At 42.2% G+C, this 16,649-nt stretch overlaps 1 protein-coding gene across 1 annotated transcript in view; it reads right to left on the bottom strand.

The window, feature by feature from the left end:
• The window catches only part of SNX30 (sorting nexin family member 30), an 83,777-nt gene that overhangs the window by 19,333 nt on the left and 47,795 nt on the right, over window positions 1-16,649 (bottom strand). Inside the window, exons 4-6 of the mRNA XM_016213699.2 lie at window positions 11,310-11,468; window positions 7,497-7,692; window positions 5,898-6,097 (exon numbers count right to left, since the gene is read on the bottom strand). Of these exons, the coding sequence (XP_016069185.1) occupies window positions 5,898-6,097; window positions 7,497-7,692; window positions 11,310-11,468 (555 nt within the window). The remainder of the gene's footprint in view (window positions 1-5,897; window positions 6,098-7,496; window positions 7,693-11,309; window positions 11,469-16,649) is intronic.

Raw genomic sequence — 16,649 nt, 5'->3', positions numbered from 1 at the left:
ATCCCCAAGCCTCTTCTCCTGGCCTCTTCAGATGTTCTAGAAAAGAGCCTTTTCTAGAACATCCTTGCAGGGGAGATATAAGACCAAGGGCCAAAGAGAGGAAGATGACTGAGGGTCTCAACATCCAGCAACCTTTTACTTACCATCCTGATTTTAGGGTTTTTGCTCCCACCCTGCACTGTGCCTGGTGCCCAGAGACCCTCTACTTTACCCCCTCCAGAGAACACGTCTCGGGCTCTGCAGGATGGGGAAGGGGCAGCGCGGCTTCTGTGTGAGGAGTGGGGAAAGGATCAGAAGCTCTAACTGCTCCTTGGGCGCCTAACAGTCTTCTCATCGGCTCCATCTTTCCCTTAGCTCCAGAGGTACCCGGGGCTCCCCATTCTTGACCTTTTGAAAAAGTTCCACAGTGTAAACCAGGTCGCTTCTTAGTTTTACCCCACAGGGAGCTCCTAAGGCAGCTTGTTTGAGTTACCTGAGCCCCTTGTCACCTCTAAATCTGCTTTCTAGTCCCCAGCTGCACTGCTGTGGCTTCCACTCCTAGCACTCTTTGTCCTTGTAGGTTCATGTCTTTTCGACAAAATCATTCTGGTGTCATTTTGGTGCAATTTCATGAATAAGCCTAAAAATGTATTCATTCTGCCATCACTGGGAATCTCAAGAGTTTTAATTCTACACTGTTTAGTTATTTTTAGAAAATGTTTGAGAGCATGTACATTTCTACATCCCACTTCTTCACATTTTCAAGAAATTAGAGCCTCGCCCAGCCGGGCATGGCTCAGTGGTTGAGCATCGACCTAGGATCCAGGCGATCGGGGTTCGATTCCCAGTCAGGGCACATGCCCGGGTTGCGGGCTGCAGCTGATCAATGACTCTCTCATCATTGACGTTTCTCTCTATCTCTCTCTCTCTCTCTCCCTCTCCTTTCCTCTCTCTGAAATCAATAAAGATATATTAAACAAACAAACAAACAAACAAACCTTTAAAAAAAAAAAATTAGGGCCTCAATCACTTTTATTTAGGAAGGAGGGTTCTTCTCCCCCCACTTAATCCTCCAGGAAATAGCCTTTTTAGTTTTTTGAAAGGCGCCAGAATTGGTCAACCTAAAGCAGCGATTTTCAACCCTTTCCATCTCATTGCACACATAAACTAAACTAAAATTCTGCAGCACACCAAAAACTATATTTTTTGCCAATCTGACAAAAGAATAGGTACAATTTTGATTCATTCACACCGACAGCTATTGTTGTGCTGGCTGCTGTCATTTTTTATTTGACAATCTTACGCAAAAGAGATCAGTGCCCCTGACTAAATAGTCAGGTAGTGCATGTTTTAAAAATTCTTGCGGCACAGGGTTGAAAACTGCTGACCTAAAGCATAAACCAGTTACTTGACTCGTTAGCTCCACCTTGTGGCCCCTGAAGGGAAAGGTGGGCAGGTTGAAGGAACCACCTCACCAACAACTGGCATTTGAGTATCTCTAATGCAAAGGCGAATTCTGTCTTTAAACCCAAATTTATGCATCCATATATGAGACCTCTAATCATGATCTTCAATGACGCCCATATGATTAAACCCAATGGTCGCTGTTTATCATGTTCCTTCTCCTAAAAACATTTCTCTTGGTTTCACTGAGGTAATCCTCAGTCTATTTTCTCCTACTACACTGACCTTTCCTTCTTAGGCTCCTTTCCTACTGTTCCTCCTCCTAATAAGGTGCTTGGCCACTAAATATTGTCATGCCTCTGGGCGCAGACCTAGACTGTTAACCTCAATCTCATCACTAGACAATCTTCCCAGCTCTCACAGATTTAAGCACCATCTATATACAAATGACTCTCAAATTTCTAATCCCACTTGGAAGTAAACTCACCATCAGCTGCCATGACATAGCTACTTTAGTGACTGATAGGCATTTTGTAACTCACCATGGCCGAAACAGCTTGACTCCTGACTGCCCAATCTGCTTCTCCCAGATTTTCCCATCCCAAGAAACAGGGCCACTACCCACCCAGTTGCTAAAGCCAAAACCCAGCAGTCATTCTCAGTTCCTGCCTTTCTTACTTCACATTAACACAGCAGCTAATATACTTGGCCCCTCGTCCAAAATATACTCTAAATCCACCCACTTCTCTGTCACCATTTAGTCCAAGTTCCAACACCACTTGGCTGCCTAAATGGTTCCTACCCCACGCCCACATTCTACAACCCATTCTCCATGCAGCAGCACCAGCTGTCTTCTTAAAGGAAGAACTGTATCCTGTCACTCCCTGCATAAAACCAGAAAAGTTCCCTTTTATTCCTAAGAATAAAATCCAGACTCTTACCAACCATGGCCTTTAAGGTACTACCATAAGTCCTGGCCCTGAACTATCTTGCCTCTTCCTCCCTAGCTCATTGGGCTCCACTCACACAAACACCAAGCTCATTTCTGCTTTAGAACCTTTGCACTGGCTGCTCCTTCTGTCTAAAATGCTCAGTCCTATGCGTCATTCGAATCTCCAACTGAAGCACTTCCTGTGCATGGCTTTTCCCTACCGCCCACTCTTCTCTCATTCAGCCTAGTCATTCACCAGCACCTCTGAGATAAGCATGCTCTTTGACTTGTATATAAACCTATCTCAGTCTGTCCCACTTATACCTTAATAACCAGAAAGTTATTTTGGATGTAAAATTATGTGATCCTCTTAGAAAAATAAAATATAGTTAAGAATTCTTAAAAAGCAGCATTGTTAAAAGGCATGGGAGCCACTTACGACACCTATCACTCGCCCAATGCCTTTAGTCTCGGTCACACGGGCTCTGACAACCCTATGTGCAGTCTTGGCTTTGCCACCAAGTCCTCCTGTCTCACCCAGACCACTCTGTAGATATTTTCCTGTTGGAAAGATGGGGAGCAGGCGGCCTTGTTTCTAACTGAACTTAGCTCAGCTCACCATGGGCAGAGCTAGGGTTTCAGACACTGCCAGTCCACCCTTCCTCCACCATGCCCCTCTCCAGACAATACTGCATACCAGCGATTTTCAACCATTTCCATCTCATGGCACACATACACTAATTACCAAAATTCTGTGGCACACCAAAAAATACATTTTTGCCGAGCTGACCGAAAAAAACAGGTACAATTTTGGTTCATTCACACAGGAAGGCTATTGCTGTGTTGGCTGTTGTCACTCTTTTATTTGACAATCTAAGGGAAAAGAGTTTGGTGCCCCTGACTAAACAGTCATGGGTTGCATGTTTTAAAAATTCCTGTGGCACACCAGTGTGCCTGGTTTCAACAGGAAACCAATTGAAGATTGCTGCCTGATTAACCCAATTAATATTTCTTCAGGCTCAGTGAACAAGAAACGTAACGCATGTGTCACACATCGGGTGAAAACAGCAAGCAAGCGTTTCCTCGACGCATAACTTCAATTATTCACAAAAGCTTATGTCTGGCTGTGTAAAAATATTTTAATAAAGAGGCCAGATAAGTCCTTGCTAAATGACAATTTAAAATCCTGCTTCAAGTACAAATATACAGGGTGTCCCAAAAAAATATATACACACTTTGGCTGCCATTATTAATTCCAATGGGTTAAATCTGAAAAGAAAGAAACATCAATTGAGCTATCAGCCATTAAAGTGTGTACACACCCTGTATATTAAGTATTAACTTACTTGCCTAGTACAAGAACAAAGTAATATGTACTGTAATATCCCAGGACCATGTATGCATCAGATTCTCAGTCGGGCAAGGTTAAGGGAGCATTTTTGGTGAAAGGTGTATCTATATAAGAGACAAGTTCAAGGACACCCCAGGGATTGTAAGAATTTATTTTTGTTTACAAAAACAAATACTATTAACTTTATAAGCAAAATATTCTGATTCATTTTAAGCAAGTCAGGATGCCTTTTCATTGAGATATAAATCACATATAACATTGCATTATTTTCAGGTATATAACATGATGATTTGATGACTTGTATATACTGTGAGACGATCACCCCAATAGGAGTAGTTAACATCCATCATTTCATATACAACAGTTAAAAAAAATTTTCTTGTGATGACAACTTTTAAGATCTACTCTTACCAACTTTCAAGTATACAATACTGTAGTAACTACAGTCACCATGCTGTACATTAGATCCCATGACTTATTTATTTTGTAATCGGGAGTTTGTACCTTTTGGCCCCCGTCACCCATTTTGCCCATTCCCCCGCCCCCTCAGGAAGCCTTTCTATATTTGTTTCAGCCCAGGATCAAATATGCAATGTGTAGGTCTCAATTAAAAAACACACACAATATAATAGAGGAAACTGAGATACAAATTTAGAGTCAAAAGCCCTGGTTTTCAGCTTCAGTTCCAATAATTACCAGCAAAGCTGCCCCAGGTTAATGATCTCATGTGTGAGTTTGTTCTCATTGTCACCATCGCTACCTTTATTTCCACCTTACAGATAAGGAAGTTTATTCCATTTTCCCTCATCATCGTGAGATCCAGACCCGATCCTGCCTTTAAAAGTGTTTTATTAGCAGCTTTATATAGAGCATACATGAGACAGTGATTCCTTCTACCAGGAACAGGTTCCATTTTCCACTGTTCACACTTTAATGTGTACCAAGAGCCTTAAAACTTCATACCTGATGGAACAAGAGTGATGGATATATGAGAGCCCTTCATACTATTCTCTCTGCTGTTGTATATGCTTGCAATTTTCCATAATAAAGTTGATGAGTTGGTTGGGTTTTTTACCTCCCTCTCATAGAAGCCATGATTCTTCTGATTTTCCATTTTTACAACCCAAGTTGAATGACAGGTTTCTCTCTAGAGATTTGTCAATCCCTACCCACAGAGGTCTCCTTTGGAAAGCAGAAAGGGGGCTACTTGAAGGCAGGGATGTTCCACATATCTTCTTCTGTTGGTCAGGAAGACTGAGCCACATGTCTTCTTCTGTTGGTCAGGAAGACTGAGCCACATGTCTTCTTCTGTTGGTCAGGAAGACTGAGCCACATGTCTTCTTCTGTTGTTCAGGAAGACTGAGCCACATGTCTTCTTCTGTTGGTCAGGAAGACTGAGCCACATGTCTTCTTCTGTTAGTCAGGAAGACTGAGCCTTTTCTCTAGCTGTTGTCACCGTCCTAGGAGTCCCCAGAAGCTATGCTCTCCCACCAGCCTAAGTACAGGCTGGGCAGTTTCTAGTGTGGACATTAAAGCATTTGATCCTGTATTTCATCGTTATGACTTTTGTTCCTAAATGTTACAATTATATGCCTCGGGTTGGTCCTCTATTCATTCCTTTGGCTGGGGAATTAAAATGGCCTTTTAATCTGAAAATTCATGTCTTTCATCTTTGGGAGATTTTCTTGCATTACTTCTTTCATAATTTCCTTCCCTCAGTTTTCACTGTTCTCTCAGTCAAATACGCTGAACCTCTGCTACTAATCCTTCTTACCATTCTTTCACATTTTCAGTATTTTTGCATTTTTGTCCTACTTTCCAACAACTCCATTTTTTTACCTTCCAAGATTTCTTCAGCCTTATCTTCCAACTTTAATCTGAATTTCAGAAACCATATTTTAACTTTCAAGAGCTCTAATTATCCAATTTTGTTCTTTTTCCACAGCATCCTGTTCTTGTTTAGTAGACTTTACACCCTCTTGAACTCTCAGTGAACACAAATAAGAATTTCTTCCAAACTATTTTTTTTTGACTTAACACACTTGGTTCACCATGTGTTCTATTTATATGTCCATGATGTCAGTCCACATGTCTGATCCTGCCCACCCAGGATAAAGGAAACCTGTACCACATTATAATTTTATAATTATAAAAGTAATTATAATCAATTACTTTTTTATAATAACTACAACAAAGAAAGTACCTAGGTGCTCAAGAAGTGAGCCAGCTTACCTTCATGGAGTCAGAGTATAAAATGTATTCCCTGAGCACGGGCAGAAAGTCTTCCGTCATGTCATCTGTCAGCTCTTCCAAGGCAGTGGAGCAGTTGCCGATGCACGCTGACACGCCCTCCAGGGGTTCCGCCAGCTCCCCCTCTAAAGCACTCCACGTGGAGTACACAGGTCCATATTCTCTCAGCTCTACAAGGTACTCTAAAGCAGAAGAGAAACCAATAAGCTCTGGCTGGGCAGCAATCGCTGGCATTACTGACTCAAGAACCACCACAGCCAAGAGCTTTCTATATTAAGATGTTTCCTTGGCCATTAACTCACCTGAGCATGCTCCCCGTTAAACACAAAACACTTACACCACTTTTTTTTAAATCTCTGAAAGCTGATGTTACAGTTAACATCATAACTTCCATCAACTCCACCCCATAATGAGAATGCCATGCCTCTGGATATTGGGGACCACAATGCCTTCTGGGGGGAAGAGGTAGGAGCTACATCCACCAAATACCTTCAAAAATAACCACTCTCCTACCCACACAGTGAAGCAGCATTTTAACAATGGTGGCAGAATTTCCTATAGGTTTAGAGGGATGTTTTTAAAAGGGAAAAAATCAGTCACAATGGGAAAATAATGGAATTTTAGGAAGCATTTGATACAGGAGATGTGGTCTTACACAGGCAGACTCACTCTCTCACACAGGGGTCCTTAGGTGTTGACTGTACCTAAAGCTATCTCCAAAACCTGCAGGCCCTACATGATATCATCAGCGGGTAAAGGAGAATTAAACCACGGGAACCAAGAAAAAATGTTATTGCCCCTCACAAAGAAAATCTGGCCCATCCCTGTCACCAGGATTCTTCACATGACAATAAAATGTTGCTGCCATCTTTTTAGAAACCAGTGGGTGGTAACTATTGGAGAATCCCATTCAATGTGTTTCACATCAGTGTCAGCATGTTCATTAACACTGTTCAGGTCCGTCTGGCTCACATGTGTGTAAGACGACAAAAGGCCCCAACATTCAGGGATAAAGAAAAGCAAGTGGCCATGAGACGGGGGAAGGAAGTGGTGGCAACAACCAAGAAGAATAAAGGAAGGTCTCACAACTCCCTAGGTCAGAAAGAGTGGGTTTGAAATGCAGCAGGGGTGGGGCCAATGAGTCAACTTCAAGTCTGAAGGCTCATTAGGATCATGACTTAGGCAACCACAGGGCACCATCCTGTCCTTTTGAACCATCTTTCTGCCAGAAAAGATACCCAAGTGTGTGTTTTTTAATTATCATTCCTAGCAATGAAGGGAGGTTGAGCCAATGTCTCCACTTCTAAAGCTAAAGTTAGGAGAGAGGAAAGCCTACACGTGGTTGTCTGCCCCAGGAAAAGCAAGCCTGAGGCTGAAATGCAGGGCAAAGGAGAGAGCACAAGGTTGAACTCTGGCCACAACTTCCTCTTCCCCTGCTTGTATTTATTTGTTTTCTAAGCAAAACATGGCCTAGTTCTGTCACTCCAGCACTTCCGCAGTTTCCTTCTACTTAGCACACATGAATGCCATTTCTGAAAATGTGGTCCCTGGGCACAATGAAACTCCCAACAAAGAGCTCACCTATTTCTTCTTTGATGATCCGCTGGGCTATCCGATCTATGGTTCCCAGTTTGAGTGCAAACGTGTCCAAGTATTCGCCTATGGCTGCAAACTCCAGAGGCCGACTCCTCAGCTTGTAGCCTCCAGTGACATGCTTGACCGACTCGCCCACCCTGGTCAGCAATGCCATCCCTTGCTTCTTGTAGGCATTCAGGTCCTAAGGATGACACACAAACAAACAACTGAAGGGCCCAATCACTCACGAGTCCAGGACTCAGTGAACCAACTCCACAGGCAGTTGCTTTTTGAAAACAGAGGGCTCAGAAAATAAGGAACTGAGTTAGAAGACCTAACCACATACACAAAAGTATCCCCTCCCTGCCATCACAACCACCAACCTCACAGCCTTTCTAATCAGATTCACTCACCTGAGCATGATCTCCTTTAAACACTGTTCCCACCATAGTTTTTAAAAACTTTTGACTAAAACCAAAAAGTCCCTTTCTCCCTTGCAAAATATCCTAAGTTGTCTTTAGAACCAAAAGTCAAGGGCTGGAATTCATTCCATTCATTTATTTATATCTCAACAAAGCCAAATAAGAAACGGAGAGAGTAAAGGGTGGGAAACCAGACACGGGGACTGAAAAGCCAGTGCTAGAAAGCTCAAGGCAAGGGCAGCTGCTGTAACAGCAAAACACTGCACCCTGGGCTTCTTGGTCAAAGCACACATGGGAAGTACAGTGAGCGACATAACCCATTGTGTCTAAGTTTAAAAAGCATATTAGTCTGCCAGGTAAAACAAGATTCTTCCTATTGCTAAATTCTAAGAGGACTGACAGTGTCTTCAAGCTGTTCTGTGTCCCTAACTTGAAAGGCCTGCACAAGTGGTTTTACAGAAGATGCAAGTGTCTGTCCCTTCTTTCCACCCTCAGTACAAACAGAATGCTAACTCCTAGTCCTAGAAAGGCATGACTACAGGGAGCTAAGGGAACATCACACAAAGCCATTGCTTTCCAGTGACCCAGCCTGATGTAGGGATAAGGCGAGAACAGGGAATCACAGTAACACAGCTGTCCAGCAGCCCCCACCCATCTGACACTCAGTCGCAGGCTCAGATCTGTGTGTCTGAGAGTAGACTCCTCCCGATTTCACTTCCCCCTCCTTTGCGCATTCAGGGCCTTCACTTTTGCTCTTGATTCTACTCTTTCCAACCCACCCTGCCCCCGCCAAGGCACTTGCCCTATCAACCCTCCCCTCGCCTGTCTGTATCTTCAACTCCTAACCCTTCAGTACGTAAACTATGCCCAAGGCTCCCCCATCTTAAAAACAGCGGCAGTCACCTCCAGCCCCCTCCTCCACTTCTCTCCTTCTTTTCAAGTCAGGCTGCCTGAGAAAATGGTCTAAAGATTCCATTTCCCCTTCTAACCTTATACATCCTCGATGAAAAGTATCCTTGTGGGCACCAGGCTTCCACAAGACCATAAGTGAAGCCTCGAAATTCTCAGAACTGCTTCTAATATTTTTTGGAGCAGGGTTAGATCCAAAAGGGCTCCTTGGACGGCATACGCTCCACTTTGAGTAGAGCTCTGAACGGGTGACCCCAGTTATCCAGGTTAATTAACATGTTGAATATAGTTATTTACAGTATTTTACAGTATTTACCTATCTGATTATTGCACCCATTCTGCCAAAGATGAAGACACTCATTTGAACATAGCTGATACTGAGTGGCGCCTACCTCTCCCAGCATCCCTGGCTGCTACTTCAAGACGCTTCTACCTGGGATAAGATCATGTCATCATGGGGAGAAGAAAGCGTTCACTGTAGCAGAACGTGGACGTGGGTAATTTAAGAACAAGACCAAGCATTTCCTGGTGTGTTAAAAGGTGGGGCACTGGGGGGAGGGAGGGATGGGGGGATGGGGAGCTGTTCTCTCATGGGTATCGTGTTTCAGTTCTGCAAGATGAAGAAGCTCTGGAGATCAGCTGCACAACAAAGTGAATTTACTTAACACTAATGAACTGTCCATTTTCAAATGGTTAAGATAATCAATTTTATGTTATGTGTATTTTACCATATTAAAAAGAAAAAGAAAAAGAAAAAAGATGGGGTTATTCAGTGCATTTAGTTCAACAAGTAACATTGAATTAGGACTAGACTTTGTTCTACTTGAACAAGCCAACTCCCCTTACTCACCCACATGAATTGGGTTTTGATTAAGATATTGAAGGACTACTTTTAAAAATCATTCCATACACCCGGCTGGGCATGGCTCAGCAATGGAGCATTGACCTAAGATCCAGGAGATCACAGTTCGATTCCTGGTCAGGGCACATGCCCAGGTTGTGGGCTCGATCCCCAGACAGGGGCATGCAGGAAGCAGTTGATCAATGATGACTCTCCTATTATTGATGTTTCAATTCTCTCTCTCCCTCTCCCTTCCTCACTCTGAAATCAATAAAGATATATTTCAAAATAAATAATTCCATACTACATGGCCCACAGATAAATACACACACACACACACACACACCCACAATCTTCCTATTTATTCTTCATGCAGATTCCTAATCACTAGGGGTCCAGGTTTTTCCCCCCTTTTGTCTCTCTGTGTAATTAAAATGACTACGCTTGAGGACCCACCTGGCTGGCGGACTTATAATTTGGGTGAATCAGTGAATTGCTCTTTTGGAGAACACAATGGATTTTACTTTGTATATAAGCTGAAAGAACTATATCCAAGGATCAGTTTACCAGGAAATACTTATTTAAAAAATAACACGTTTGACCTACTGGGGAAAAAGCATCCCAGGAAAAGAGAAGATGAATGAAACTGTCATCAATGAGGCTAAAACATAACTGAGGTTAAAAAAAAAAAACAACCTCAAACACTAAAGGACTTTGCCACGCAATTTCCATTGTCTGGAATGGCACCCTTGCTAAAGGCTCTAGTGTCAACTGATGTTATCTGTAAACATTTCTCAATTTTGCCATTTCAAAAAAGAAAACTGAAAAGTACCTGGGCCTCAATACTCTTGCCCCATGGGAAAAATGACCTATGTCCTGAATATGCAATATGATACATGAAACTAAACAGAAGGAGCTGGAAGGAAACTCGCACAAGATCACATTTCTCTAGACCATTACAGTAGAGTGGCGCAGGTTTACTGGCGGGTTCTGCCAGCAGGGAAATGCAGAGAGAAGTGGCTGAGTCATCAAGCTGAATTTGAATACACAGAATCTGGCAACTGGGGAAAGCCCAACTATTTCTCTGGCAAAGGCTCGGAAAGTGCCACCTGATTAGAAACATGGCCGGGGGAAAGTCATGCTCTTGCTCAGGCAGTCTGTTGCAGAGAAAAACTGTGGCCACAAAGACCCACTTTCAAATCCTAGTGATTCCACTTGAACACGTACAAACTCCCAGAACTTGTTTCCTCATCTGTAAAATGGGGTAAGAGTAAACTCACCCAGGGCTCTTGTGAAAAGCATCCTTACCACATACTCAATGAATGTTCTGACCCTTGCATACCCATTGTTGCTCAGAATGGCCTCACCCAGTAATATGCCAAGAAGGGTTTAAAGAAACTCTTATCCCTGCTTTTGGCAAGTGAAAATATTCTAACTTCCTCTGCTGCTGCAAGGAGGCTCTTCTCCTAAATTCTAGCACAGTAACCATGCTAATGCAAACGGACACCAAAAACACAGGGCAGTTCAATGACGCCCACCAGAGTGGGCCATTCATGAAGGTGGCTTGTGAGAGACAAAAACAACTTTTAAGAAAGAGCCCAGAGAATGCTGATTTGGGGGAAGGAATAGGAAAAATTCTGTCCTTACCTTAGCAGTAAGGAAAACATTAAAGTGTTCATTGAAAGAAAGTACAGGATGATCCGTAATCCTTTTTAGAAATTTATCCAAAGCTTTTCTTCTGGTCTCCACAAACTCTTCTGAAAAACGATCCACAACACCTTTCACCACAAACTTCTCAGGAAGCGGCTGTGAAGACAGGAAGGAAAATGTTCGGAGCAACTGATAAAATGGTACAAAGAAAAACCACCAGGCTAGCGAATCATTCCTATGACCCATCTGCCCAAGAACAGTGCTTGTTAATCAGATCTCTAAGAAGCTAGTCATCAATATAAACATTTTTTAAAAATATAGACAGGATAAATCAAGAACTACCCTGTCAATTTTAAAATGCAAGAAATAAAACACTAGAGCATAGTTCCTGGAACACAGAAAACAGCCAGTCAGTGTTTATCCAATAAATCCAATAGTTAGTTACCTTTACATTGCTTGATGCACAGAAGATATAATGAGAAAGTTAGGACGAGATAAAATAGTTTAAGGAAAGAAGGCAGACAACACCAACCGCACAGAAATGTATTTAAATATAATAAGATTCTACTCCCAGTTCAAGGGGTAAAAGAACTTGGTGGATGGAGAAATAAGCACATTAGGCAAACCCACGTTATTTGAAAAATACCTTTCCTCTGCTTTTTTTGTTTGTTTAGGTTTATACTAAAAGGTTCTTAAAATTGAAACTTCCTTTACTGTACTTACACAAATTTATCATATTTACTTTCAGTCAATAGTGTGGGCAATTTCAAACTACCTGGCCATATATGGGGTTTGAGCATACTCGCATTTGCTTCTGCTGAACAGGACCTGGGAGGAAGGCTAATGAGCAACTAAGTGGCTAGGTATGCCTCACTTAACATAACAGCCTCCTGAAATCGTTAGCCTTTCTTCAGACTTAGTACATTGAACTTCATGTGTAATGAATCAGGGGAGCTTGCTATTTGAAGGAACCCTGGGGTGAATCCTTCTGCAAACAGAATTTCCTTCCCTAATAAGCATAATTATCCCCAAAAGTACATGACTTCGAAAATGTGTTTCTTCCTATTTCAAACTTCCTGAAAGGGACACACCTACTCTCAGCCTCACCTTTGTAATTACCTCCCTGGTTGTTTATGCAAAGGAATCTGGGTTACTGGTGAAATCAAGGGCATCTATACTCTGTGAGACAACTAATGCCAGTGGGAAGCTCAGCACAGCTCCCAGCACACGGGGGATGTCGTAAACCCTGAGAACAGAAAGCAAGAAGAGGACAGTGAACTGAGAAGAGTGGAACTTCCGTATATCTTTCAGGCCAAAATGTTTTTAAAAGTCATCTGGAATGCCATTTCACACCACTGAGAGGGCTATGCAAGAAAAATAAAAGGAGACTAACAAGTGTTGGCAAGTATGTGGAGAAACTGGAATCCTCATACATTGCTGGTGAGAATGTAAACCGGTGCAGCCTCTGTGGAAAAGCTTGGTGAATCCTCAAAAAATTAAAGACAGAATTACCACATGATCCAGCCATTCCATCCCTTGGTACATAGCCAAGATAACCAAAAGCAAGTGCTTAAACAGAAACGTGTACAATAAATGTTCCAGCAGGGTCATTCATAGCAGTTGGGCTGGGGAAAAGGGAGAGTGGGAAGTGATTGCTTAGTGGGTATGGGGTTTCTTTGGGGGGGGTGATGAAAATTTTCTGGAATTAGATAGTAGTGGTGATTACAAAACATTGTGGAGACCATCAGTTGGCATCCCTTCCTTCCCCTTCCTCTCCCTCCCCACCCCATTCCTGGAAAAACAAACAAACACAACAACAACATTGTGGATGTAGTCAAAGCCACTGAATTGTACACATTAAAACGGTGACTTTTATCTCAATTTTTTTTTTTAAAAAGGTGATGATGGAAGATGTCAGAGAGGAGAGAAGATGCCATGCCACTGGCTTTGACGATGGAAGAAGGCGCCATGAGCCAAGGAACGTAGGTGGCCTGCGGGAGCTGGAAAAGCCAAAGAACAAATTCTCCCCTGGAGCCTCCAGAAGAAATGCAGCCCTGCCTGCACCTGGATATGAACCTGCTGGGACCAACTTTGGACTTCTGATTCAAAAACTGTAAAGTAATAAATTTCTGGTGCCTAAGTCGCTTTTTAAAAAAAAAATTTTTAATCCTCACCCAAGGATATGTTTTTGATTTTTAGAGAAGAAGAGGGAGAGAGAGAGACAAATATCGACTGGTTGCCTCCTGTACACTCCACGACCAGGGACTGAGCCCTCAACCCAGGCATGTGCCCTGACGGGGAATCGAACTGACAACCTTTTGGCATATAGGACGACGCTCCAACCAACAGAGCCACCTGGCCAGGGCCTAAGTCACTTTTTAAAAACAAGTCACTTAGTATGGAGTGAGGGAGTGGGTGGGTTAGAGATGAAACAAGATTGGCCATAAGTTGAAACTGAGTGATGAATACATGAGGGTTCATCACACTGAATCTCTCTACTTTAGTATTATTTGACATTTTCCATAATGAAAAAGTTTTTTAAAAACTATACATGCACATACAGGGTGCTCCAAAAAAATGTATACACACTTTAACAGCTAACAGCTCAATTTTGAAAATGAAATGCATTTTAATAAACACTGCCTTTATAATTATTCAAAGTGTGTGTATACATTTTTTATGTATACGTGAAAACATATATATATTATATGTGTTGGGACACACACTATACATGTTGGGACCTACCAAAAATCCTATTTGCAAAGCATTACAATACCCCATCAAATATTTCAAGGTTTAATCTTAAAATATTTACATTTTTTTGCCCTGGCTGGTGTGGCTCAGTTGGTTGGAGCATCATTCCATACACCGAAAGGTGATGGGTTCGGTTCCCAGTCAGGGCACATACCCAGGTGGTGGGTTCAATCCCCAGTTGGAGTGTACAGGAGGCAACTGATCAATGTTTCTCTCTCACATCAATGTTTCTTTCTTTCTTTCTTTCTCTCTCTCTCTCTCCCCCTCCCCACCCCATTCCTCTCTAAAAAAAAAATTACGTTTTTACAGCGCTTGATACTTTGGTAAAACACTTTCACATGTATTTCATACTAGTTTATAAGAAAGTACTTTACAGTCTGCGAAACAAAAGCATATTTCCTGTAGATTGTCACTGAAATACTACTATTTCTGGGTGGGGAATGTGGACAAAGATTTCAATTGCTCAGTCTTTAAATGTCCAACTTCCTTTTGTCAGCATTTAAATTACTTCTATGAAATTCAGCAAATATTCAGTGTACACCTCCTCTACATGACAGAAAATTATTTTTCCTATCCTTATCAAACAAACAGAAAATATGGCTCTACGCAGAAATAACAAATAAAAGCGCATCAAAATGAAAAGCTCTGTCCCCACAGAGAACAATCACCAAGCCTGGTTAAATTCAAGGTACTTCGAAGGTCAACCAATGTTTCACTATCTTGTAACTAATCTACTGGTAAGCTAAAGGCATGCATATTTAAAAGTACCAAAATGATAGAACCAACTGGAAAATGAAGTTAGAGTTTTTACTGATTATTTTATAGTAAGAATAGCTGCTGCATTACAAATGTCTTTAATTAATTCCTATGAGTTTACCACTACCTAAAACAAAACTAGGTGCGTAAGTACAGATGTTTCCTTCCAGCAAAGCTTCCTTCATAAAAAAATTGAAGCAAGAATTAAATTTCCAAGTGAAATTAAACACTACAGAGTTTAATAAATGTATTTGTTTCATCTCCACAATCTACCTATGCTCACAGAATCATGACATTTATCTGCTGTGTAACAAGTTGTGCTCCCGCAAATGAAGTAGTGTAAAACCAACTTTTAAGCCAAAAAAGTTTCTAATTAAAAAACAAAAACACATCAGTGAAGACTCTAGTGACTCCTGTTATTAGATAAAGACATACAGAGTGAATTGCAATGATGAGCTAACAAACATACACATCCAGCACACTTCTAGCTTTAAGATGGCATTTTAAGAATGTATGATTATTTCTTTCTGCTTTTAAAATTCCAGAGAAACAATGCAATATTAAAAAAAGAAAAATCTGTCACAGCACCAGAAAATATATTATTAACAGGACAGAGTTTGTTAAAGACACAAAGCGGAAAAGACTGGGTCAAAAGAAAAGTCAATGGATATCAACCATCTTGTGATTCCACTGGGGTGAAGAAAGACAGGCTGAGGAAGTAAGGGGCTGGGTTTCTCCAGCAGAGCCCCAGAAGCTGCTAAGTTCAGAGCCATAGAGGCCAGAAACAAGGGCAGGCCTCAGGACAGCCAACAGGGAAAGGCAAATGAAAGAACCTGGGTGCCTCCCAGAACAACTGTCTGGCTGACTGTTCACCTAAACCTTCGCAAGACTCCACTGAAGCCCAGGTAAAGTGGGAACTTTATCTCCATGCTCCTAACATAAGCAGTAGCACCTGAAAGCTCAAGAATTCTAACACATTTTAATCATAATCAACTTAAATTGTCAACACCTTCAAAAAAACCAGAACCTCCCCACCATTCCCCCTAATATTCCAAGTTATTCAAAAGATTCTAAAGTTCATCTTGAAAAATAAAATGTGCCCTGGCCAGTGTGGCTCAGTTGGTTAGGTGTTGTCCCTGTGCATGGAAAGGTTGTCGGTTCAATTCCCAGTCAGGGTACATACCCAGCGTTGTAGTCTCAATCCCCAGTAGGGGGCGTACAGGAGGCAGCTGATCAATGTTTCACTCTCACATCGATGTTTCTCTCTCTTCCTCTCTCCCTCCCTCTCCCTCTCCCTTCCTCTCTCTCTAAAAATCAATTTAAGCCCTAGCCGGTGTTGCTCCGTGGTTAGAGCGTCGACCCACACACCAAAGGGTCTTGGGTTCAATTCCCGGTCAAGGGCACATACCTGGATTGTGGGTTCACTCCCTGCTCCTGGTGGGGGCACGTGCGGGAGGCAACCAATCAATGTGTCTCTCTCATATCGACACTTCTCTCTCTCTCCCTCTCTCTCTCTTTCCCCTCCCTCCCTCCCTTATACTACCTCTGAAAAAGCAATAGAAAAAACATCCTCTAGTAAGGATTAACAACAACAACAACAACAACAACGCTCAGCCTCATTAACCGTCAGGGGAACGCACATCAAAACCGCAATGAGATACCACTTCTGACCCAGCATGACGGCTGTAACCAAAACCAGGTAATAACCAATGCTGATGAAGATGTGGAGAGACCGAAACCCTCCTACACTGCTGGCGGGAAGATAAAATGATGCAGCTGCTCTGGAAAATAGTCTGGCAGTTCCTCACACGGTTAACTATAGAGCTA

The sequence above is a fragment of the Miniopterus natalensis genome, chromosome 12 (assembly GCF_054644295.1).
Source record: "Miniopterus natalensis isolate mMinNat1 chromosome 12, mMinNat1.hap1, whole genome shotgun sequence".
In the NCBI taxonomy this organism is placed as follows: domain Eukaryota; kingdom Metazoa; phylum Chordata; class Mammalia; order Chiroptera; family Miniopteridae; genus Miniopterus; species Miniopterus natalensis.
The sequence above is the reverse complement of the archived record's forward strand: the minus strand, read 5'-3'. Positions and strand labels throughout refer to the sequence as shown.